This window comes from Lynx rufus, unplaced genomic scaffold (assembly GCF_022079265.1).
Source record: "Lynx rufus isolate CCGP_SWC_20201006 ecotype Redwood Valley unplaced genomic scaffold, mLynRuf1.p SCAF_50, whole genome shotgun sequence".
Classification (NCBI taxonomy): domain Eukaryota; kingdom Metazoa; phylum Chordata; class Mammalia; order Carnivora; family Felidae; genus Lynx; species Lynx rufus.
Window position 1 is genome coordinate 1,173,364 of NW_025814868.1, and position 26,325 is coordinate 1,199,688.

The following is a 26,325-nucleotide window of genomic DNA, read 5'->3' on the forward strand; positions in this document are numbered from 1 at the left end:
CCCTGGAACAGACCCTGGCATGGCTGGGTCAGGCTGAACTCCAGCACCGGGACTTCCTAGTAACTCAGGCACTGTCCTACCCCCTCTGTGCCTGTCTTTATCGCCTCTAAAATGGGGTCACCAGGAGTATGAGAACCCCCGAAGGCATGAGCTGAGGAAGGAGGGAACAAGTGCGCCTGCCACCCTGTCATCTCCACCTCCACCAGGCACTGCCACCTGCTGGGACCCTGACAGGTGTCCTAACTGGCCTCCTTCACGGGGTCCTGGCAACATCCCCCTCTCCATGCAACACCCAGAGGGGTCGTGGCAAAACACAACCAGGCCACGCTAAGCCCCTCTAAAGGCTTCCTGATGTGCTTGAAACACACCTCAAGTCTGTGAGGCCACGTGAAGCCTGTCCCTCTGGCCTCACGGGATGTGCTCACTCGTGCCCTTCTTGCCCGCCTCGCCCCAGGCCTCGTGCATCCTACAGAACTTGTCTCCCCTGGCTTCAGCATGCCTCCTCAGGACCCTGTGGCAGCCAGTGCGCTAGAGAGACCCCGCCCACCATGGGGAGGCCCTGTCCACAGTGGGGTCTCACCTGGTACCAGCTACAGCCGGGACAGAGCCCTGGCCCCGGGGGCCCTGATGAGATGGCCTCTCACCTTCCACTCACAATGCACGTGAGCGACGTCTGCCTCCCCCCCGTGGGAGTGCCAAGGGCGGGTCAGCCGCCAAGACTCGACGCCGAGTCCCAGCCCTGGCATACAGACCAGTGGCCCTGGCAGTGAAGAGAGGACTCTGCCAGGCCGGCCACCCACAGGCTGATGTGCTGCAGCAGTGAGCCTGGGCAGGGTCGTGGTTCGCTCAGCCCACACTGTAGCAGGCACACAGACGCCGCGCCTGGCCTGCTCTGGCGTCAGGAACGTGGCAAAGTCAGTTACGTGACATTACGCTACACTGTGCAGCCCAAACCCCTGCCTCCGGGCACTGTCGTTTGTTTCCAAGGATGGAGACAAGCCACAGAGAACTCAGGTACTTTCATCGAGACCTGAGTGATGCAAAGGGACAGCCAAGCAAAGGTACTGAGGAAACAGCAAGTGCAAAGATCGTGGGACACAAAGGAGCCTGCCATGCAGACAGGCAGGAGGCCGGCAGGCTGCAGCTGGGCCCCGTGGGGCACAAGCTGACGTGGGAGTCCAGTGCAGTGGAAACCCACCGGGGCCCTAGGGGCGGAGTGACACGGCCGACGTGCTGCCGCTAGAGGCAGAGAAGCAGCAGGGCACCCGCTGGGATGCCACGGAGGCGGCCCGGGAGTAAGAAGCCGGGGTGCCCACAAGGCTCATGTGCACGGCCAGAACCCAGCAGGTTTGGGGTGTGCTTGACGGCGGAGCTGACCTCCCAGGGCCTGAAGGAGACAAAGGAACCAGAGACGCGTGGCTGTGGCAGAGCCGGCCAATGAGCCAGACCCACTAAGAGAAGGGCCAGAGGGGAAAGAAGGAGCAACCAGGGAAACTCTGAGACACGGGGAGTCTGAACTGAAGACATGCCACGTGGGTAGAGACGGGGTGGAGACACAGGTGGGCAGCAGGCACAGGACGGGAACTCAGGATGTGTGGGAGGTGGCGGCAAGCTGGGTCCAGCAGGGGCACGGGCACAGCCAGATTAGAGTCCAAGGCTCACAGTCATGGGAAGAGAGGCGGCCTGCAAAAGTCCTCCAAAGGACTCCCAAGAGCCCACAGCGACACTTCTAGAAATAATCCCCCAGCAATTCGCCGCCGAATGCCTAGCAGAGACAGGGAGGAGCCCGACGCTTCTGTTCTCAGACAGCTCTGAGAGTAACACCTACGCCTCACTGGAAGGTCGTCCACCAGAGCGGAAATGAGAATCGCTCCCATCCAACCCTTCCTGCCGCCTGGCCCCTGCACACAGCGCCGGAGCGGAGGCCTGGGGCTGTGCCCCGCTGCCCAGAGGCCTTCCCAGCAAGGCGTCTGCAGCCTCAGCACACCCGAGAAGAAGGAGAGCTCCCACCACTGCACAAAAAGATGTGGCCCTGGCGCCGCAGCCCCTGCTGCTGCCTGCGGGGACTTCTCTGCCCCGAGGGCCGGACACGCAGGCAGCGAGTGGCCCTCAGCTTCCAGGCAGGCACCGCACGCGGTCAGCAGAAAGGCTTGGCCCGAGGAAGGGTGCCGGGCAAGACTGTCCCACTTGGGAAAAGCCTTCGCTCGTTCATTTAAACTTGGTGTTCGTGGTACAGAATCACACCTGCCAGACAACCTGGGGGCCTCATCTTCTCAAAGGAGTCTTAATTCTGACTCGCCACTCTGTTGCCTTGAGCAGAGGAAAGGAAAGGCAGTACGTGCTGGGCCTACTGAGGTTCCTGGCTGGTGAGCTGCAGCCAGGCCCCGGGAAGGGGCGCAGAGGGCAAGGGACAGAGAGAGCAGGGGACACGGGGACCCACATCTGCCCTCTGCCACCAGGCACTTCGGTGAAAAGCCCAGGTCCTGGTGTTTCAAGAGCCAGGGGCCCCAGCCCAGGGGTGGGGCCGTGCTTGCTGTGCGCCCCTCCCTACAGCACTAGCTTTAGGACCACTCCCCTGCCCCAGAGGGGTGGGGAACCTCGGCCCACCCCAACCAGCTGCATGGCACAGATCACTAACTCGGCACCTCTCCCAAGAGGAGGCGCCCACCGCGTATGGCAGGTGCACAGCCCCCCAGCACGTGCCTGCAAACAACGCACGCCCTGCGTGGCGAGACATGAGGGCCTGTGCAGGAGCTCTGGCCAGCGCTCACACTCCACTCGCAGGATCGTCCCCGTCATCCGTCTCCTCCTTTAAAGTACAACAGCCTCTCAAACAACTCTGACTGTAAGCCTGGATTTTGGCCCATTTTAAACAGATCTCCTTACATGTGTGATTTTTCTTATTTCAAAATGGAAACTATCCTGGACCTACAGTTTCTCAAACTACAGGCCGGACCCACTAATATGGCTTATAAAAAAGGTCTGCCCCACCTGGCCGGTTTTAACAAAATAAAAAAAGAAGTAGCCCAGAACAGAAACGATCGGTGTAGGGCACGTGCCCCAGACCAGTGCGTTTCAGTTATACATAAAGACCACACACACGTGCGCACACACACCACATATACACAGACTTGCACACTATATTATTCTAAGTCACATTACAAAATGAATTAATTTCACGACCACAAAGTTTCGGAAGACTGTTCTGGAACAAATGGTGGCCATATCTGGCCTATTATCTGGGACAACCTGTGTGGACACAGGGCCTTGGAAAGTGCACCCATTGAGATGTGTCTACTGGAAGGTCCTACCTACCAACAGGGGCACAAATTCACACATTACACATTCTGGAAACAACTGAAACATCCTCTCTGCTGAAGAGTCTGTTCCAGGGAGAAAGAGCTACAAACACACGTGGGTCTGCAACAGTCCTAAGGAGAAGGATTGCTGGGTTGACAAAAACAAAACCATGCTCGCAAACAGAATCAACGGAGAATGCTTTCCAAATGCAATGTAGTTAAGTGTGTTCACTGCGTCAGTGTTTTTACGAGCTAGCCATAAACTTTAAGTGAGGTCTGCTATTTTTGGAGCTGCTTTTCAGATTCTGTTCCAGACAGTTATTCAAAATGTCACTTAATAGAAGTTCTTCCAAAATATCTCTTACAGAACGGACACCCCAACACCCCCTAACTCCTAGCCAGCTCTGCAGTCAAAGTACCTGCGAGTTTCCTTCCTGCTTCCGCCACGGCCCGCCAACATCACGAAAGGGCAGCGTTCCCCACCCTCTGGGACGCTCCCAATCCAGGGGGCTGTGGTGGTTAAGGGAAGCCACACTGATGGGGAGCCTTGAAGCTCCAGCATCATGTGCTCAGGGACTGGACACCACCCAAGGCCCAGACACCTTCCTCCCGTGTCCCCACTCCCTAAGTGGTTACTAAGAAGCACAGCACTCTTTCGTTCCGGTGGCCTCAGCTCAGCAAGAGTCTGGGGTCCGCCACTCTGTACTTGAGCACTCGCTGCCCTTTCTGCCCTGAGCCCAGCACCCAGCTCCTGGCCTCTTGGATCTGAATCCCTTCCGATAACCAAATCTGGCCCCTGACCCAGGTGAGCCTGCTGGAGTCTTTCCCCAACATAGACTGACTGCAAATCCTGGTGGCCCAAACCTAGGGCCCCTCCATCAAGTTAGAAGGCTTTGTCACCAATGGCTGTACCAAGCAGAGCAAGAGGGGGGGTAACTAGACCACTGTTCGTGCAGAGAAAGGAAGAAGCTGAGAAGCAAGGGGCGAGCCAAAACCCAAAAGTAGGGCAGCAAGGGGACACCCAGCCAGGGCTCCATAGGGGCAAGGGGCCCTCCCACAATGCCTCTATGGGACAGAGAAGGACCCTGCCTTCCTGCTGTCCTCAGCTCATGCAGAAACAAAGGAGGAATACCACAGGGCAGACATACGACGGCTCGTTCTGCACATTTCATTGTATAATTTAACAAGTGACTGGCTGAGCATATTATGACCGATGGTTACCCTGCCACACCCAGGAGACAGGCACTCGGAGTCCACGCCTCGCTCCTGGGAGCAACGGCACCGGATCCTCCTCCCCAGAGGCAGGCCCGGGCCCAGGGGGTAGTGACGAGGCCGTGAGCCCTCGGGCACGGCGCACCACCACGCAGCCCCCTGGACTGGGGCTAAGGCAGGGCAGCCCGCTCAGCCTTACCGAGGAGGGGGGCGAACCAGCGATCGGCCGTGAACAGGCTGCTAGTGGGCACAGCCAGCAGGCCAGCCGTCTGGACTATCGTCACACGACGGGGCGACACTGTGCCACAGGAGGAAGCAAGGGGAGGCAAACTGGCCTCCCTGAACAGCAGCGAGTCGGTCTACCGGCGACCACGGGTGCCCCTGGGAAGCGAGGCAGGCCTGGGGCACACAGAACCCGACGCGGCACGGTCTGATGGTGCAGAGCCATCTAGCAAACACTAACGACGGCTCCTTCCCAAGTTGGAGCCTGGGCAGAGGACAGGAGACGCAGCTCGGACACAGGCAGGGAGGAGGCCGATGCAACCCTCTGAAGACAACAGGAGAGGGCCACCTAGCGCACAAAACTAAAAAGACGTTTTAGATGCTCCCCCGCTCTCCCCACCGAAAACAGAATAAAATAAAACCCAACCAAAAAATAAAACTCGTTTTACTTAATTAGAAAGAGACTGACAGAAAAGGGTGATGGGTGAATCTGACTTGGTCGCTGAAGGACCGACCGAAAAGCCCAGGACTACAAGTACCCTCCATGCAATGAACACCCGCCAAAGGGGCCCACCCCTCAAGATAAAAACCATAACCCACAATTTCAAAACTGTTTTAACAATGAGGAAAATACAAGAAGCCATGAGAGGACCGTGATGCCACATCAGAATCAGAAACACTCAGAGCACGTGACAAAAGAACCTGACCTCACAGAACCAGTCCGTAGCGTTCCCTCCAGAGAGAACGGTGCACGAGTGCCTGGTGCGCCCGGATGGGAGGACTGAGCAGCTTGGGGCGGGGGGGGGGGGGGGGGGGGGAGGGGGGGGCAGACCCAAGGAGCTCGGGGCTGCGCCCAGCCCAAACTCTGTCGGGGGGCGAGGCTCATCCTGCCGTTATATTCCGAGAGTCTTGCGTACGGATAGGGGATGAATCAAAAGGGAAACTATGCGGGTTAAGGTTGAGAATCTTGATTTCCAGCACAGTGGGAGATGGCTATCAAACGGATTCAATTAATTAAAAGCCCCAGGCCCACACGGAACGGGAAGGGTGAGCATGACTCCACAGCACCTTTGTCCATCCATGCGTGGTCTGTTCACCAAAAAGGCCTTGAGACCGTGGTCAACTCAAGGCAACAGGGTCAACCCTGGCACCCGGAACGTGGTCTTGGAAAAGCATTTCCCACCTCAAGAAACCAGGGGTTCTTAGAGAACAGGCAGATTCCAGGTCTGGACCTTGCTATCACAGCAGAGGAGCGACACTATCCAAGGTCACTAGAGCCCGGGTCATCAGAACTCAGACCCAGCCTGAGTGAGCTCCTGGGGGCGAGAGACAGGACGGTATGACCACTGCTGAGGAGGACAACCACAAGAGACTCAAAGACCAAGACCGTTTTAATCTATGAGTTCTTCTTGAAACATGTATATTTTAAACCCTCCTGGTCACTTTGGGAAGATGTCAGGGTATCAACTCCTTAATTGTGAGAGCTGGTAAAAAGAGGGAAAAAATCAAGCATTTATCCTGAATTTCCTACATCGACTCGGGGTATCTTGGGGGAACCAAGCAGTTGACAGGTCTTTGGTCAGAGTGCTGCACTCCAGGCTGCCCTGAGACTGGCATGTGGCCTTCAGCAACGTGTCCACACACCCAGGAAGGTGAGGCTTGCACCTGCTCTCTCCCTCTCACCCAACAAGGAGAAATGAGGCACCAAGTAAATGACACTATGTGCTCAACTCCAACTTCCGTGGCCAGTGGGGACCACACGAAAGCTGTGAGCTCTGAAAGGGGTGGGTGAGGGGTTTCTGGCCAGCACAAAGACAGACTTGTGATGCCAGATGTGTTCCGAATCACACTCCTTCCCTGCCCATGGCCACCGCCAGAACCTATCAGCCTTTGTGGACGGAGACCAGGCGCCGTGCCAGGATGGCCCGGGAAGACATCCCCTCTGCCGGGCCAGCACCAGGGAGGAGGAGGTGGTCAGCAGCCAGACAGGGCCTTGTCCAGCCACTCCAATGGGGCTCAGGTCTTTTTCCCTCCCCCCGGCATCGTGACCTTGGGGCCGCGCCTCCAGTCACCTGGGGTGGATGAGCGAGCTGGAGGCGGCAAGGCCAAAGTGCCTCACTACAAACCACAGCTCCCTACACCAAGTGGCTGCTTTGATGCCCCCGATTCCACCCTCTCAAACACCACTGCAGTGGACTGGATGGCTTACGCCCACCCACACAGGAGGCACAAAGAAAGCAGCCTCAGGACTCTCTCGCTGATGCCAGCCCCAGGAGCCCTGTGTCTTTGCAGGAGTCCCTCTAAGACCGAGATGGCCAGGCCTGTCCTCTCTGGGGTGCCGGCAAGAGGCTGGGCAAAGGCAGTGGAGGAGGCTGAGATGGCCCTACCACAGGGGCTCTCTGCACCCACAGAACACACATCACCGGGCACCTGCCCAGGCCAGCCCTGGAGACCCCGGGACACAGCACCCAAGGATTCACTGCCCTGCCTCCAAGGGGATGGTCAGCGAGTAGAGCCAACAGAAAGGAACAGAGGCTGGAGAGAACTCCGCACACCGAGGGACCGGAGCAAGAGACTGGGGCTGGGACCTGGCACATTTCTGTCCCGGGCAGCATCTGCCACCTCGGTGGAGAAGTGAAAAGTCAGGCTGTGGCACTGACTGAGAGGCTGCACCAGGAGAGGGGAGAGGCTACTGGTAGGGCCCAGCTAGAGTTCCGGAACCTGCCGGGGGACACCGCAGGGATTAGCATGGACCTCGTGACAAAAGAGCAGATCTGTTTTACCAAGGTATGCCAGAGCCCAGGTTCACCTGAGGTCGTGCTGGAAAAGGAAGCTAGCTCACTGGAGCACAGACAGGCTCTAGAAAATACCAACCAACTCCTTCCACAGACTTTGCTCTCCGCAGACGGGGCATCTCCAACCTCACAATTAGGGGAGGGGTGTCACCAATGCAAAAGCAAGAATGATGGCTGCAGATGAGGAGCAGAGAAGACCTGACGTTCTTTCTGAGAAGCTGGACACAAAATCTTACAAAATACAACAAATGTACGTATTTGGGGAACACTGACTGCTTTGTGTCTTACTCTGCCTCTAACCTGTCAGTCGCCAGACTTCCCCCACATGTCCCATCCATTCTGTTTTCCCTGCCGCCAGGGAAGGGCTGCTCTCCGTGGCCTTGGGAGCTGGAGGGCAGACATGCGCCTCCGCAGAAGTGGGGCTTCCGGAGGGCACACCAGCCCGGCGACCCCTGGAGACCTGGCCCTCCAGGCTCCACTCCTGCCCTGCCTGCATGGGCCTCAGAAGCTGGCAAGCCCGATGTTCTGTTTCCTACCCTGATACCACATCGTCCTCACCTCTGCCTTCTCCCTTCCCTGTGGCTCTCGTCCAGTGACTTCGGATCCTATTTCTAAGCTATACAGAGCAGGGCAGAGGCAGCGGACTCCTTCGCTGCGTCTTCTAGTGCAGTGCAGCCGAGCACCTTCCCACAAAAATATGTTCTGTCCTATTTTGGGTTAAAGGGGCAGGTCACTCGCAAACCGTTAAGAAAAAAATATATACGTGGGGGGAGGAGAGAATGACAGAGCAAACATGAGAAGTTTAACGCTAGGGAATGTGGGTGGAGTATACAGGAATTACTGAAACTATTTTCTGCAACTCCTCTAACTTTGAAATTACTGCAAATAAAAAGTAAACAGTATTGGGGGTGGGGGGGGAGGGTGGTAGGGGGAGCAGATCACTTCCAAAGGAGAGGAGTTTACCTGACAGGTGGCTTCTAGAAGCCAGAAGCCAGTGGCCAGACACCTAAACGGGCTGAAAGAAAGCCGAGCAAAACTGCTCTGTGCAGTGAGAACACAAGGCAAATTGGAGGCATTTTCAGGCCGACAAAGATGGGGAGCCACCCACCCATGTACCGACACTGAAGAAAGCAGATGAAAAGGACGTCTTTCAGGCAGAAAAGAACCAGCCGTGGAAGGAGGTCAAACGCCAGGAGGACTAAGGCACAAGGAGAACAGCAAATCCCGGCATGGGATGGAAAGAAAGTGTGCACCTAAACAAACGCCAAGCGTATAAAACACTGCTGACACCGGGGGTTAACACGTGCCGCGTGAAGAGCCACGTCAGCAGCATGCAGAAGCCCCCGGGGAGGGCAACTGCATGCGGGCCTGAGGTCCGGGCGCTGCAGGGAGGCGGAGAGGGCGACTCGCAGCATCAGACGCTGGTAAGCTCTGGTTCTGTGCCACAAGACACCTCTGAAAGAAAGGGACGTGAGTGCACAGCTCCCAAAGCAGGGGGGGCTGGGAGGAAGGAGGGTCTGAAAGAGCAGTAACAAACACATTCAAAGAAAGGCGGACAGGCAGCGTTGGCAGGTCTGACCTACACGACCCGGCCACCACCGCAAGCATCGAGGGCAAACGGGCTAAGAAGAAAGATGGTTCCCGTGCAGCCCGGTTACGTGACAGTCGCCAGAGCCGCGGGGACTGCAGCGTGCAGCCCAGAGCCCCGGGGCGGCCCACTTCTGCCTCTGTCCGGGGGCCAGGCGTGCCCCCCTCCTCCGCGAGTCTCCGGCCTGTTTCTGGCTACTCCACGAGGTCTGGCTGTGCCCCTTCCGTCAGGGACGTGTGCCGCACTTCCCCAGGGTACCGGCCTTTTCACTCTCCGAGGGGTATCCTTTGGTGAACAGAGTGCCTTAGGTTCAGCGTAAACCAAATTCTCTTCCCCCTCATGATCTGCACTTCCTGGTCCTGTTCTGGAAAACCGTTATGCACCCAAAGGCCAAGAATAGCATCCTCTGTGTTATCTTCTAGAACAGCACTGTCCAAGAGAAACATACCACAAGCCACAAATGCCAGCCACGTCTGAAATTTCAGATTTTCTAGGAGCCACCACAAAGGGTAAAGGGAAACAGGTGAAATTAATTTTAATATATTTTGTTTAGCCCAGAGGATCATCATTTCAATATGCAATAGACACAAAAACCACACTTCACGTTATTTTTTTCAAAATCTAGGTGTTGTGCACTTCAGCACAGCTGAAGCTCTCGGTGAGCACGTGAGGCTCTCCGAGTTTTAGACCCACATTCTTCCCGGCTCAACTCCTTTGTAGGCTGTGAAGTATGGACCAAGATTTCCCTTTTTTTTTTTTTTTTTTTTTTTTAACACACGGACACCCAGTTGACCCGGCGTGCATTACTAAAAGACTCTCTGGACCTTCTCTTTCTTCTGTCTTGATTAGTCTTGCCAGAGATTTTCACTTTATCCATACGTTCAATGCATCAAACTCTGGCCCTGATGACTCTGCTGGAGATCCAGTCTGTGCCGCGGCCTTCCTTCCCTCCACTGCCTCCTCTGGGCTTGGATGCCACTCCTTGGGTGATTCCTTCATGTGTGATCCGTGCACCCAAGGCTCTGAACTACTCTCCCGTCTCGCTGCAGCGCACAGGTGTTGACAGGTGGGGTTCTGTTATCTTCCAGCTAATAATATTTCCTAATTTCCATTCTGAATCATTATTTGTCCCACTGGTTACTTAGAAGTGTGTCTCCTAATTTTTAAATAGAGGGAGTTAGCTTCCCTTTGTTGCTGACGTCTGATTGGATTCCACTTAGGCCAAGGATACACCGGATGGCCGCAGTTGGCGGAAATCCGTCGAGGTTTCAGTCAGTTTGCGAATGTTCGATGAGGGCTTAAAGAGGGTGTGTGGCCCCCCCGTTGTTGGGTTCACTATTCTCTATATTGGCTCAAATGTGTGAGTCGTGGTTTTCAAATATTCACGCTAGCTGGCATGTCTGGTTAGAGTACTGCCAAGCTGAGCTGCTGTGACAGGATCCCCTTCCCCGGCATCCCTAGAGCAGGGCCAGCGGGTGGACTCGGCCTCCCAACACCTTCCTAAGGCCCTGGGCCAGCAGGGTAGCTCCAGAGACGCCCGGGGCGCTGTCCAAGGACCCCGGGGAGGTAGAAACAAGAGGAGGGGCGGAGCCAGGACAAGCATCCTTCTTCCCTGAGATTGTGTCCTTCTACTGACTTCTCCCTATTTCCCCCAGCCCCTGGCACTACTCTACCACTCTGCTCCTGAGTTTGATTTTTCCTTTCTTTTTTTAGATTCCCCGGATAAGTGAAACCATGTGGTATTTGTCTTTCTTCATCAGGCTTTTATTTCACTTAGCGTAATACCCCCCAGGGTCATCCATGTTGTTGCAAATGACAGGATTTCCTCCTTTTTTAAGGCCGAGTGGCATTCCATTGTGTCTGTTTACCACACGCTCTTTACCCATTTCTCTGTCGCCAGCTGCACAGGCTGCTTCCACACCTGGACTGCTGGGAATAACTCTGCAGCGACGACGGGGATACACGCGTGGCTTCAAGGTCATGGTTTTGTTTGGCTAAATACCCAGAAGAGAAACTGCTGGGTCAAATGGTAGCTCCATTTTTAACGTCTTGAGGACCCTCCATACTGTTTTCCGCAGCGACTGCACCAGCGTGCACCCCCACCAACAGTGCTCCTCTCCCCGCCTCCTCACCCACGCTTGTCATCTCCTCTTTTATGATATGATCATCATTCTGGCAGGTGTGAGGTCACAGCTCAGGGCAGTTTGGATGTGCACCTCCCTGACGATGAGTGACGTGGTGCTTCTTTTTCTGTATCTGTTGGCCATGTGTACGTGTTCTTCAGAAAACAGGCAGCGAGAGACTCGCCAGGCCACGGAGACAGCGTGAGCGGGGGCCAGGGGTCTCAGTGGAAGAGGGCACATGGGGGGCTGACCAGGCTGCAATACAACAGGTACCTGTGGGGTGGGCATGGGGTGGGAGCTGGAGGGAGATGGGAAATTTGACAAAGGATCTTTTAAGCAGGAGTAGGACACGATCTGCTCTCTGGTGGTCTTGGAAGATTGGAGTCAAAGGTAAGGACATACGGCCCCCAACCCCACACCTGGGTGCCTGTATCTGAGAGAGCCCAGGGCCCTGGGGCCTGCCTGGAGGGAGCCCAGCAAAGCCATGGCCCTGATGAGGTCCTGGCGTCTAGATTGGCCCCCGGACCGAGCCTAGAGCCAGAACCACGGGGTGTGTGAGCAGCCAGGACACGGCCTCCCCGGCACAGGCCCTAGGCCCAGGCATACAGGCCAAAGAGTGCAATCTTCACCCTAGACTCCTGCAAATGTCATTTGAGGGGACATTATATTGTTCGTATTAGAGATCAAAGGACCCGGACTTCTGTGAAAGAAATGGAAAACCGTGGGTCCCTGTGGGCGGCTCCTGGCAGGGGTACCTGGCTCCGGAGAGCAAGAATGGCCCCATGATTACTGTTCTCCCGGCTGCTGTGTTACCAGGAGCACTTTGTGACTCCAGTTACAGCAGAATTAGCTTAAAAAAACCAATGGGACAACTGGCGACACGTACAGGTACTGCATGTCGATCCTGCATCTGAACCATCTGGCTAAAAACAAGCCATCAGAAGAGACTCAGAGGCCACAGCTCTGTGGGCCCTGGCTCCGGCCCCTACACCACACCCCACTCCCACTGCCTAGTCCCATCCCTGCTCCCCCAGGGGGTAGCCAGCCCAAGCCCAGCACCTTCGTCACCTCTAGCACTACAGGTGCCGACTACCAGAGGCCAAGAAAGTACAGCCGACGTCCCCGCCCTGCCAGGTCAGCACAGGGCCAGGACACTGAAAACCCCAGCCACCGAGTCCCGCACAGCAGCACCTGCTCCTACAATGCGGCCACCACCGCAGGTGCAGCGGGACCGCGTGCCACCGGGAGCCAGATGCCAGGACAGCGCCCTGGCCGGCAAGGCAGCACAGCCCTCACAGGCAGGCAGGGCGCCTACAGCTTAGGACCTGAACACCAGCCCCCAGGCACACGCTGGCGGTGGGAAGGGGCCGCAGCGAGTCTACGGGACAGCGAAGGTGGCACCTCTGGCCACCGGCACTAGCTCTTGGTCAGCCCTGACCCATTAGTCCCTGCCGGGCTCACACAAGCAGGGAGCCTGCCGCACACAACGGGAGGCTGCAGGGGACAGGACAGCGGGACCCCTCAGGCCCCTCAGCCGGTATGCTGCTGCCAACAATTCTCCCGGGCACAGCCAGATGCCAGGTGCAAGGACAGCAAGCACAAAGCTGAGCCGCTCCATCCCAAAAAAGCACTGCAGCACCCCTGAGGTCTCTACCTGGGGGCCACCCTGGGACTGCCCAGGGCCCCGGCACACCGCAGGAAAGGGTCAGCGGGGCAGGGAGTGGTCTGGGCCACAGCACCGCCTGGCACAGACCCTCTTCTGAGGCCTCCCATCCCCCCTCCTCCATCCCGGGCCTCAGAGGTCCAGGCCGGAACTCTGGGTGAGGGGCTCGGCGGGGCCCTAGAACCCGGGTGAGCGGAATGTGAGTCCCACAGAGGCCACCTTGGGCCCCAGCTCCACCAGAGGGCAGTGGGCTGTGCCCTCACTCTCGCTCAGACGTCAGGAGACAGGAAGCTCTTCGGGCAAACCAAGGGCCCTGTCACCATACTGGTGACAGCTCGGACCTCAGGGGCCTGCAAACCACTAAGGCTACTCCCCAAAGACACGAGCCTAGTGAGGAGGCAGCAGATGAGAGAAAACGGTCCAGGGTGCAGAGGCCCCCCAGGAGAAAGCACTGCCCACGGGCCACAGCCTTGCTCCTCACAGAGCCCTGTAAAGAGGGTCAGAGTGCGACACCTCAGGGCCGACAGTCCACCTCACTGAACAACAGGTGCACTCGGCCGGCCTTGGAGGAAGTACACTAAAGCCCACAAGGTCACAGCAAGACAACACGTTTATTTTTACACGAATTACAAATGCCAGGAACTCTCAACAGAACTCAGCTGAGCCCAGCACTTCTTCAGCCAAAAAGGTAGGAGGCCTTCCCAGCAGGAACAATAGAATGTACTTGAAAACAAGGATTTTAATTACAAAGCATTTTGAAACCCCAGCTGGCTGAGGCCTGGGTCTCCATTCTGACAGCACAGGAGCAAACGTGCATCCCCAGACCACAGTGCAAGCCAGAAACAAGTCCCCTCTGTACATCAGAGCAGAGAGCTCAGCCTGGATGCCCTGCTTCCAGGAGGCAGGCAGCAGGGACAGCCTGTGTGATTACAAAGTGACCCATAAGATGCACTCCCGTGTGCCCCTGGTGCCCCTGCACCCTCTGGGGCTTCGCACATCCATCTCTCTGAAACCAGTAAACTTGATTACGACGAGGCGGATGCCTTACCACCACCAGGCACCTGCTACAAACTACGTCCCAGCCCAAACCGTCCTGCAGGGCAGGGGCTGTGACCTGGGTGCTGAGGCTCAGGGAGCAGTCACGGTGCCCGAGATCCCGAGCTGCAGGCGTTACGCCGAAGGAGCACCCAGGCCTCCGTGCCAGCACCTCCCCCCAACCGAGGCCAGGGCCTACGGGACACACGCCTGCCGCCAGCACTCACCTCGCCAGCTGCACACTGGCAGGCTCAGAACACCTCGGTGCTGCCTCCTCCCTGACCACACCATGTACGGCAGAGGCTCCCCAGGGGCCTGGGGAGAGAAGATGAAGCCCACCCGAAAGGGGAGCTCTTGTAATGTATTTTATCACAGGTGCGGAAAGCCAGTGCAGCACAAAACGCCCCTCTCAGGGAAGGGAGGGAACCCTGTCCCGGACCAACAAAGGTGCCCACTCTGTTCTCCTGCTGAAGCCACGGTGCTCAGCTGCACAGCCCGTGTCGGTGACTCTCAGACAAGCTCATGCGGCCTTAGGCCCTGCCCACCTTCTGCCCTGTGGGCCACCACACAGTTCACCCAGCACAGGAGGGAATATGACACAGTCCACAGCAAGAAGTAAACACACTTTGGGGGCATTGCCCCGAGGACACCAGGCCGCCCAGGAGGACTCCTCTCTGCGGCCCATCATCAGCTGGTGGGAGGGCAGGGGGTGGTGAGGACAGCAGCGGCCTGGATTCCTTCTCAGGCCTTCTTTGTTCATTCACCCCAACAGCCAAGAGGGCAGAGGGACTGGGAGAGGGCTATGGCGGGGGGAGTGTGACCCACAAGCTGTACAGACAGCTCATATGGTGATCTTCCTTAGGACTGCTCACAGCCCAAACTACTGCTGACCACTGAGCTTCCCAGAGGACCCCAGACTTCAGCCAGGGCGTCCCAAACTCATCCAGCATCTCAGACGATGAGTGCTCCTCGAGGGGCATCTTGAAAAGCCCTGTTCCGGACTCTCCACGTCGTCCTCTGGCCCCAATGCTTTCTCAATAACCCCTGTAGCTCAGCCCCAAGGAGGCAGTCGGCAAGCAAGGGGCTCCTGAACAGCTCCCGATACCAACATGAACTGAACGTCTTCCCAGGAGAACAAACCAAATGGTACACACAGTTCCAGTAACGCATGCACGTGTGCATATGAGGAGGGGTGGTGGTGATAAAGGCTGCACAAGAAAACGGAATGCTGAGATCACCCCCCACGCATCAGCCAGGAAGGAAAAGGGCAGGGCACAGGGCCAAGCTCTGGTCTGTGCCTATGGCCCTCCCCAGGCTACACCCCAGAACTGCCTAGCAGAGGGTGTGGGGCTCAGTCTCACAGCCCAAACTCGCTCACACACTGCTGTGTCTGCTGTCCCACGGCTGCCATTCTGGTCTCCTGGCACACCCTGACCCCCTGTGGGTTCTCTGGTCTGGGCAGCACGGCCACACACACTCTCTGCTCTGCTGGAGAATGAATGTCCCTGGGAAACGGCAAGAAATGGGGCACTGGGGGCCGGGGGGTGGTCCCACTCCCGCCGGCTGCAGCACCTCCCCCGCTCTGTCTTTGCTCTTGTTTCTTTAAGAATTCTAAAATCTTAATACTTGGGATTAATACCCTCAGAAGGTACAGAACCCAGGCCGGTCACAAGAAAGCTAGACCACTCAGCACACAAAGAGCACACCGAGGATTCACCAAGAACACATGGGCCCAGCGCACGAGAATGTCAGCCCCAGCTCCCCTCAAGGAACCGGGCTCCAACGAAACACCCTTTCCTACTCGTCAACGCGGCAAAGGTATTTCTCACAAAAGAATAACACAGGCAGCTGGCCACAAAGCAGAGGCGAGTGCCTGCTAATGCTGTCGGGAACGTGGGCGGGCAGAACCTCTCCAGGGAGACCCTCGTGGGCCCTGCTCTTGGAGCCCGCCAGTCCCCTTCCGGAATTCTACCCAAGGAAATGCCAACATCGGGCACAGTAAGTGATGTGCAAGAGTGTGCAGAACACCACTCAACCCGGAGGAGACATCCTCAAGACGCAACCACAGAGAACCACGTGAGTTATGGAGTGTCCCCAGGCAGCCACCAGGATCTCCTGCCGGCGACTGCTGACTGCTGCAGGAGAGTCCGGCCCAGCAGGACGCCAGCATTAACTGCGGTCTCTGGGCGGCAGGATCACTCACTTTTTGTTTTCTACGTTTCCCGTGTTTTCATATTTCTACAACAGACTTGTGAAATCAAGTTCCGCGGGAGCAGGCACTCTGCTCCCTCGCACACCAGCAGGAAACACAAAGGAACACACAGTGGTGCTCGCAAGGCAGTGAGTGAGCAAGTGGGTGCTGTTGCCTCTCTCCCCGGGAAACCCTTCAGGAGTGTTCTTAACTGAGATTTTGGAATTCCTTAGACCCCTAGATCCAAGTGGACCTCCACCTTCCTGCGTGCTTCCACACGGTGGCCCGGCACCCCAGTGCCCCTCTGCACCTGGAACCCACTACTCCTTCTCCTCCTTGGGCCTCAAGAGCACTCTCCGCAGGTGACACGATATTAGCTCAAAAGGGCGCAACCACCAGAAACCACAAACGCACGCGTGTCTACTCTGGTGGCTCCCCAAGACGGCCCCCACGGCACCCAAAATCCTTTTTATGCATCCCACATTTCCCCAGTGCATCCCAACCCAACCGCCCAGGAAGCACAGCCACTCTGGGATAACAGGCCCCCTCGGGCCTGGCTCTGAGGCCTTTCTGCCGACCCACGTGCAGGGCTGACAATCACCAGCACCTGGAGACAGCAGTCAAGGACGGGGGCAGCCCTGGACCAGGGCCGCAACTGCTCAGGGCACCTCCTGTGATTCATGCCCTACAGCCATGCGGTGTTGGCCTGGCCCAGGCTGGTTCCACCATACAAGGCCCCTGGAGAGGAGTCCTTCCTACTGTGAGGCTGTCCTGCACCACAGGATGTAGGGGCCAGAAGCCCCCACCCAAGCCTTGCAATGTCTCCAACCAAAACATCCCCAGCAGGTGAGACCACCGGCGGCCGGCTCTGTGGGATGCTGATGGGGTGACAGGATGGGCCCTCGCTTCCCGCAGGGACCAGGTGCTCAATGTGCCAGTGTACCAGGCTCTGAGGGCCAAAAGTGAGTGCGAGTCAGTCCCCACGCTTCAGAGGTACAGCCTGGCGGGCTCAGAAACCAAGTTGGTGCGGTCAGCTCGTGTCTGCAGTGTCCACGCTGGGCCACCACATGCAATTAGTCTGAGAAAGGACCAACAGCACATGCCCATCCTTCTGAGCAGCCAGAGGGACTGAGGATGTCTCAGGAGCTTCCAACACAGAGCGTCCCACCTCTCCTCCCAGTACAACTAATGACATTTGTAAAAATGCCACCCTCACCCGCCCTCGCTGGCCACCCCAGTGCCAGGCACTCCACATGGGCACTCTCCATCATTTATAACCACAGCCGCCACTCAGAAAGGACAGGAAAATGGCTCACTCCCGCTATTTTTTTTTCATTTTTTTTCAAGTTTATTTATTTTGAGAGAGACAGGGACAGCGTGAGTAGGAGACGGGGGGAGAGAGAGGGAGAGAGAGGGAGAGAGGGGGGGAGAGAGGGGGGAGAGAGGGGGGGAGAGAGAGGGAGAGAGGGAGGAAGAGAGGGAGGGAGAGAGGATCCCAAGCAGGCTCCATACCATCAGCACATGGCCCAATGTCGGGCTCAAACCCATGAAACTGTGAGATCATGACCTGAGCTGAAACCGAGAGTCAGACACTTAACTGACTGAGCCACCCAGGTGCCCTGATCACTCCCACTTCTAAAGAATGTAACAGGCCCAGGAGGATAAGGGACCTTAGTAAGGACCACCCCTACTCCCCACACCTGCACACCCAGCCCCCAGCAGCTGTTAGGAAGGCACCACCAAGATAAAGCTGCAGTGACAGGGGTACCCAACTGTCTCCCATCAGCCTGCAGTGCCCTCCATGTGGCTAGACCCAGGGGGCCCATTCAGTAAACATCACCTCCCATGCACCCCATCCCTCCTCCCCTACTGAGGAACATTATGCTGGGGCCCCCGTTCTCTGAACTAGAGACAGTCCTTGTGAACCTATCAAAGGGGTCTGCTTTGATGAGCCAGGGCTAAGCAGACAGTGTGACTCAATGGGTGAACCACCCCAAGGGGAGGCCTGCCGCAGGGGCTGGTTGAGGCTTCTAAAGCCACTGTACAACTGTCAGGGGGGAAGGCTAGGTGCTCTGGAGGTCGGGGGGGAAGGCTGCACGTACTGAAGGTCAGAGGGGAAGGCTATGCGCTCTGAAGGTCAGGGGGGGAAGGCTGCGCACTCTGAAGGTCAGGGGGGAAGGCTACGCTCTCTGAAGGTCAGAGGGGAAGGCTGGACATACTGAAGGTCAGGGGGTAAGGCTGCTCCCTCTGAAGGTCAGAGGGGAAGGCTGCACCCTCTGAAGGTCAGGGGGGAAGGCTGCGCCCTCTGAAGGTCAGAGGGGAAGGCTATGCACTCTGGAGGTCGGGGGAAGGCTGGGCGTACTGAAGGTCGGGGGGAAGGCTGCACGCTCTGAAGGTCAGAAGGGAAGACTGGGCAGTCTGAAGGTCGGAGGGGAAGGCTGCGCCCTCTGAAGCCTGCTGCCTGGCGTTTCCCCCTTTCCCTTTTTTAAAGTTTTTATTTATTTATTTATTTATTTATTTATTTTTTCAACGTTTATTTATTTTTGGGACAGAGAGAGACAGAGCATGAACGGGGGAGGGGCAGAGAGAGAGGGAGACACAGAATCGGAAACAGGCTCCAGGCTCTGAGCCGTCAGCCCAGAGCCTGACGCGGGGCTCGAACTCACGGACCGCAAGATCGTGACCTGGCTGAAGTTGGACGCTTAACCGACTGCGCCACCCAGGCGCCCCTAAAGTTTTTATTTAAATCCCAGTTAACACACCGTGTAATGTTAGTTTCAGGTGTACAATCGAGTGATTCCGCACTTCCACACGTGGCCCTGCGCTCATCACAAGTGCCCTCCCTGATCCCCATCCCATCCCTCCCCTCTGGTGACCAACTGTGTGTCCTCTGCAGTTCAGGGTCTCCCTTCCCTTTCACTCTGAGGCCTCCGTTGAGGCTGGCTGGTGGCCTGGGGTTGAGGCCAGGGCACTCACATCCTGCTGAATGGAACAGGCTGGGGGCAGGCTGGGAACCCCCAAGCCTCCCAGGCGCTTTTCCTAAATGAGACGTTCAGAGAGCAGCCCCTCCCCAAAGGCATCCCTGGGCCAGAGCACCCTAGCAGTGGCAACACACTGGGCCAATGCTGTGCCAGGCAGGTGCTGCTCACATTCGAGAATCTAGCTCTGCCTCCAGAGAGACACCAGGCTGCGTGCCCTCAAGGACACGGGCCACGAGCAGCCCACCTACACCACAGGAAGCGACTCCCAGTCAGCCCCCTTCTCCCCCCAGCTGTCCTAGCACCTCAGGCTCACAGTAAGGGGGAGACAGGTAGAGAACAGCCTTAAAAACAGCCGCAGCCCGGAGGCGTATTTGTTTTGGAAGCGTCTACTTAATGAGTAGCTGGGGCTGGTGATAACGCCTGGTTATCCTCTATCCTCCATGACAGCGCCGTTCCCGAGGGATGCACAGGACAGGCCAAAGGGGCCACATTCATGTATAGAAGCCAGAGCCCACCTGGTAGGCTGGACCAAGCCGACAGGCTCTGAGCATGGGATCCGGGGCCCTACAGCCGTGGAACTTGCCGTTGGCTCTGCGTCCTATGCTGACGGGCCACGTGTGTTCTACGAGGGAGACGGCCTCCGTCCCGTGGAGTGTAGCTGGGGTGGCCCCGGGTCTCGCCAAATCACCTGACTGACAGCAACTAAAGCACCAAGCTGAGGCCAGTGTCCCCATGGCCCCCCCTCAAAGGCCTGCCCAGGGAGGGGCAGACAGGAAGAAGGAACAAGCACTGTGAAAGCCACCACCTTTTCACAAACTGCCAGGAATACGGCGGCTACTTCTGTGCTGCTGGCCTCGCGGGGCTGGGCCTGCTCCTTTGTTCCACGGCTGGAGAAGTGGCCACCCGGGTTTAGAGATAAGCCTAACCTCAGGTCATGTATACCCCTCGTGCATCCCGAAGCAGGCTCAGTTCAAGTGCTCCCCCAGATGGAGCCCAGCTGATGGAGCCCAGCCACGGACCACGGGCTGCTCACTCAGGACCAGACACGCCACGCAGGCAGGTCGCTCATGCTAAAGCAGGCGTCTCCTTTTAGGGGCTGCCCGTGGATAGGCAGGGCCACGGGCCACGGCCTCTGCTGCTGAACCTTACTGCCTTGCCCTGGGACTGCCCCCCACCAGGCCCAGACATGAAGGGAAAGAAGGGAAGTGGTGGTGGGGGATGGGGAGGAAGGCGGGGGGGGGGGGGTGGGGACAGAGGGTGGAGAACGAAAGGCACAGGGGGAGAGCTGAGTGAGGGCAAGAGGCAGGGTCTCAGCGCTGGGGCGGCACAGGAGGTGGGGAGGACCTGGCACGGCCCCCCCAGCCCAGGAGGGAAGTGTGACAAGAGTCCACCTGTGGAGGGCCCGGAGGGCGGAGGGCGGCTGCCCCCAGAGGGGGGCAGCAGGAGAAGGAAATGAGGAGTCCGCTATGGGAAAAATAGTGGGCACAATGGCCGTGGGGAGCCCGGACGGAGGGAAACGTGAACAAGCAGGGGGCAGGCGTGCTCCTCTCAAACGGCAGGGTGATGAAGAGCCGCTCTCGGTGAAGCCAGCGCCCTCTCAGCCTCCCCTCTTTGGCAGCAGGAACATGCTCACAACCAAGAAAGCGGCAGAGCACAGGGAAGAAGCGGCCACAGCACCCGCGTCATCGATCACAAAGGCCACGGTCCGCCGTCGCTACCCGGTGCCACGGCATCCTGTGCGGGCCAGCGTGTGACGGTGTCAGGACAGGCATGGGGCACGGAATGAGAGGGATGAGCCGGCAACCCCCACGGCACAAAGGTGGAGGCAGGAGACGGCAAACGGGGTATGCCGGCGCCCTTCTGACGACGCTGGGGTTGTGTCAGCAGAGGCGCTGGCATCTGGCAGGGAAGGCAAGCGTGGCGGGATGACATCCCCCCGCTCAGGCCCCGTGGGACCGGGAACCGGCAGGTCACAGGCGGAAGGCACTCTCTGCTCGGGGATGGGGTCAGGCAGTCTCCAGAGAGCACCGAGCCCCCGAACCCTCGCCCTCTGCCCACGGTCGCCCTGAGAGCCAGACCCGCCACAGGACCCCGGGGTCACGCTCCAGGTGCCGACCTTGCAGTCCCAAGGGCAGCCGTACCCGCAGGATGGTGTGCTCATCCGACCGGGCTCTCCCTAGGGACCGGGACACGGGGCCTAACCGCACGTAACAGCAGCTCTCCGAGAACAGGACAGAGGTGATAGGGACAAGGTGACGTGCAAGGTGACAGCGGAGCTCTAGAGGCTGCGGTGCGGTGAGGTTCTCGGGGCAGACAAGCTGGGAGGGAAGCAGCCAGGAAGGCGAGCCGAGCCGTGTGCACCTCACGTGTACCCGGCCCCCCTGGGGCGCTGAGCACGTATGCCGGCCACCGCAGCCAGCACCCGGGGTTGGGGGTGGGGGGGTGGGGGGGCAGGACAGGACCACTCCCACACTGGCCACCATAGCTGGCACCAAGGCCGGGGGCGGGCAGGGCAGGGACCGCTCGCACACCAGCCCACCCCCAGGTCTCCAGGAAGAAAGTGCAGGCCCGGAAATGAGTTCTCAGACCCGGCCGGTGCTAAGCCCCGTCTCAGCTGGGGGAGGGGGGTTCCCTACAACAGCTGCCTGAGGTGCACCCACACCACACGCGGACGCCTCACAAAACCCCCCGAGCGCTGCCAGGAAGGTGACGACTCGGGCCGTGTCGCAGATGAAGAAACAGAGGCTCCGGGGCCCTAAACAAGCTGTGGCGCCAGGACTCACACCTGAAGCAGCTGCCCCGGGGCCACATGGGCTCAGCACCTCTGCAGGACAGCGGCCCGTGCACCCGGACTTCCAGCAATAACCGGCCCAACGTTCCCATGGCCCCTGGTCTGCAGATGGGGCTGCCGGCAGCCCTCCCCTTCCCCACACGTGGCCCCCCTCCCCCTTCAGGAGGGAGAGTCTGTCCCCTCCCACCATATCTGGGTGGCCCTGTGACTTGTCTGACCGACACAGCAGAGCCGACACTCGTCTTCTGACGGCTTCCACCGTGGCTCTCCTGCTGCAGCAAGGCCACGTAGAGAGCCCCTGTCACGGCGCTTGAAGTGTGACCTGGGGGGCCACGGTTAAAGCTCTTCTCATGACAACCTGAAGACGGTACTTGCCTCTCAGTCCCATTCTCTCACCCGTGTACAGCGGAGCTTTCCAGAAGCTACGTGACTTGTAAGATTATAACGGAACGAACCCAAAAGGAGATATAGGGATCCAGCTCATGAGATTTGCAAAAAGTTGGATCATTCTTCTCGTGCTTTGTATTCTGCAAAATGTAGTTACTTTTTAATTGAAAACAACTTACGTTGACATACACTGGGTTTACTAGTCTCTTTAAGTGAATTAAAGAATATTGTAAATTTATTTTATTTGCTAATACGTAAATATTGTTAGCTACAGCCCATATAAATCCAATCATTTTTTTCCAAGGTTTATTTATTTTTGAGAGACAGAGCACGAGCAGGGGAGGGACAGAGACAGAGGGAGGCACCAAATCCGAAGCAGGCTCCAGGCTCCGAGCTGTCAGCACTGAGCCCGACACGGGGCTTGAACTCACAAACCGTGAGATCGTGACCTGAGCCAAAGTCAGACACTTAACCGGCTGAGGCACCCCTAAACCCAATAATTTTTAAGAATGTAAGGGGAGCCTGAGACCAAAAAGTTTGAGAATGCTGCTCCAGAGTCCACATGCAGAGAGGCCATATGGGGAAACTGAGGCCCCACCCATCAACCCAGAGTTGAGAGAAATGGTGGTCCTTGTTCGGAGCCACTAAGTTCTGGGGTTGATTTCACAGCAACAGACACCACCCAAAGCCCAAGAAAAGAGACACATTTACCTGGCACGATGGGGCCAAGTCCACTGGACCCCAGGACTGGATGTGGGCCACACATCCACAACCTGGCTAAGCCACCCACATTACTGCTGGGGGTCAGACCAGTAAGCCATTTGGGGTTGGGGAGGGTCTCCCTGCTGGCCTTGAAGGACACAGCCAGTGAAGTGGGGGGGCTGGCCACTTTGGTGAGCACGGGCAGTGCAGGCCGAGCCCCGAGACCACGGGACTCCAGAGGCGCCACTCTCTGGGAGAGAACAGTCTGCCAGCCCAGGGCCAGCCTGGTGCAAAGGCTGGAGGGGAGAGGTCCCCTGACCCTAAGGGGAACGAGGGCACACCTCCCTGCTTGCCAACGGTCAGCCTGCCTTCTGGGGGAGAAGGTGCGTGCCCCTGCGGGAGCTCCCTGCCCTCACCCTACACAGAAATGCTCAACTAACACCAAAAGTCACCACCATGACCCAACTCAGCAACGACATCCCCAACAAGCAAGCAAACAAACAAAAAGGTGCGACAGGTTCTAACTACGCACCCCGCTCTCCCAGGGATGTGCCCAGGAACAGCTGCAGGAAGGAGGAGAGTATGTCCCACCCCAGCAGCCGTGCACTGTCAGCTCTCTCGAGCTAGCAAAGGAAACCGTCTTCAAAGAGAAAGGAACCAGAAGGTGACAACGTGAATGCGGTCACCGCCCAAAGCCACATGGCTCTACACAGGAACAGTGCCACAGCTCATACGTGGCCTGGACACCCCACCCAGCACCTCCCTCTCTCCTCTTTAGGCCTCCACAGTTCACTCCTTGGTTTCACCTCTTCCTACGTCCACGTCTCCACGCACTGTTCTACAGAGCAGCTCCCGGCGCCGGTGGGCGTGCCCAGCCAGGAGCAGTCCTGTCCTGGAAGAAAAACAAACACGGGAGACAAAGAAGGGCGGCACTCCTGCCAAGTCGGACAGGAACAGCATGCGCCACCTCCTTTTCCGGACAGGCTGACACTGACGGGAGGAAAGGCACACACACAAGTCACGGGCGGGGCCCGAGACCAGCTCCCTGACTAGCTCCCAGCATCCATGTGCCCAAAAAGTGCAGAGAGCGCCTCACCGAGCACCTCACAGGCCACACGAGCACATTCACGACAAAGCCAAGAGCCTGTCGGTTCCCAGGACGAAGCAGGAGACACCGCGACCACAGCAACACCGGCACAGGCACCCCCGCCGAGGCCCCCGGCACCCACCTTCCCGAACCACACGGCTCCCTCCCACGGCAGGCCTTAGAGCGAACAACAGCCCCGTTGTACCGAGTGAGCCCCTCCCAAGCCACCGCCAGCTCCTGACAAGGCCTGGCAGCCAGCCCCCCCTTCCCCCCCCCCCCCAGTGCTGTCTGGCTTTTCTGGGTTCTGGGGAAGAGGCCTTGGTGAGCAAGCACCAGGCGGTGGCACCTAGTGGGAAGAGCAGCGTCCACCAGGGTGGCCCGGGGCCCTCCCAGGCCACAACCCCCGTCGCCGGCAGAGCTTGTCTGCAGCGCCACTGGTGAGTGCGCGTCCCGTCTCCCCGCAGAGGCACAGCTGCTGGGACGCTCCCTGCAAAGCTCCCAGGGGATACCCCAAGCGGGAGGACAAATGAGAAATGAGGCGCCGCTGAGAGCACCCAGGTGCACGGGCTCACCCCACAAAGAGGTTCGTGTTAACGGGAATCTGAACGCACCAGCGGCCGCAGCCAAGAAGTTCGGCAAGCCCGGGCCCAAACAGCCGCCCAGGTGGAGCCGTCTGTACCGCAGCCGTTCCTGGAAGCTCCACGACCACAGCTTCCGAGGGGGTCACCAGCTGGAAGACAGCTTTTCCGTCGATGCCTCCGTGCCTTTGCACACGCCCGGGCCACAGTCCTTCCTTTCTGCTTGGAAAATTCCTACGCATCTCCCCATATGAGCTCCCCTGCTCTGAGCCACCCTCCCGGCCTGGCCCCCCCACCCCAGCTCTACTTCATTCACCCCTCCACGCTGGGTCACCAGTGTCCGCGGCCCTCCTCTCCCAGCCTGACAAAGCAAAGACTGTCTCCTTGATCTCGGAAGCACAGGGCCCGACCCACAGCGGACGGTGGATGCCGTCAGGACCCGAAGGTAACCTCAGCTGAGGAAGTGGCCCAACTCACTGTCAGAAAAGGCTGGGTCACCGCAGCATCACTCACGATCGACCAACAGTGGGAACAACCCAGACCACCGACAGAGAAGCAAAGTGTGCGTATCTCTGTACCCCAGAATGTCACCTGGCTGTGAAAAGGACTGATGGTTGATCCACGCACAACGTGAGCAAACTTTTAAACGTTACGCTTAAGTGACGAGCCACAAAAGACCACGTGTTGTGATTCCACTTACGGGAGACGCTCAGAACAGGCGGCTCTAGAGGAAGTCAGTCAGTGACTACCCAGGGCTGGGAAAGGGGAGTGACCGCCGATGGTCACGAGGCTCCTTCGGGGCGATGGCAACACTGGCATACCGAGCTGTGCTGACGGCTACACTGCTCTGTGCTTTCACTGAAAGTCACCCAATTGTGCACTTAAAACAAGGAAACTCTACGCCGTGTAAATTATACCTCGATGAGGCTGTTAAAACAAAAAAAAAGCCTGGCGACTCAGGCAAGTCCAGTCTGGGTGTCCACACGATCAGATCTGGTGGTCAGTCCCAGGCCAGTCGTCCCATGAGCCAAAGTGCAAAGAAAAAGTCATCAACACCCCATTCAAATCCTGCATAGGTACACGTACACAGGAATTATCTCCTCCAACTGAGCACAAGATTCCGAAGGCCAAGCCAGACAGGCCAGAAAGCCCCGTGGCCATCTAGAAATGCCTGCTGGCTGACCAGGAGCGCCAACTTCCATCGTGGTCTGCGTTGAACTGCCAACACCAGAGGCGGATCTCCTGCCAGAGCCGGAGAGCTCTGAGCTACGGACGTCACCCACCTCATCCGCCGCTCGAAGAACAACAGGGCGGCCACAGCCCCAGGAAGGGGGCTGGTGTGCGCCTGCCCCTGCCCTGGCTCCGGGCCCAGTCTGCAGGGTGGAGGGCGGGCATGTCCCTGCAAACTTCACCCCGTCGGCCTCGCCCACGACCAGCGGGAGGGCTGAGGTGCTCCCCCCACTCAGAAGTGGGAGGAAGTGCATTTCCTCTTCTACATTCCCAGATACTCAGAAGCTTCTGGGCTGTGCTTTCTGTCGGGTAAAAACTAAACTGCACTCTTACTGTCTGCTCACAAATGCCCGTCACTGCCAGTTAAGACAAAAGTTTTCCCCCAAACCACTCCCCACTATGTGTAGGGCTCCTCACTGTCTGGGACCACGCGGAATCTGA

At 58.0% G+C, this 26,325-nt stretch overlaps 1 protein-coding gene across 1 annotated transcript in view; it reads right to left on the bottom strand.

Moving 5' to 3' along the window:
* The window catches only part of MOB2 (MOB kinase activator 2), a 69,990-nt gene extending 45,079 nt beyond the window's left edge, over window positions 1-24,911 (bottom strand). The window contains 1 exon segment of the mRNA XM_047100567.1: window positions 24,688-24,911. Coding sequence (XP_046956523.1) covers window positions 24,688-24,896 — 209 coding nt within the window. The 5' untranslated portion in view covers window positions 24,897-24,911.
* Between the last annotated feature and the right edge of the window lie 1,414 nt (window positions 24,912-26,325).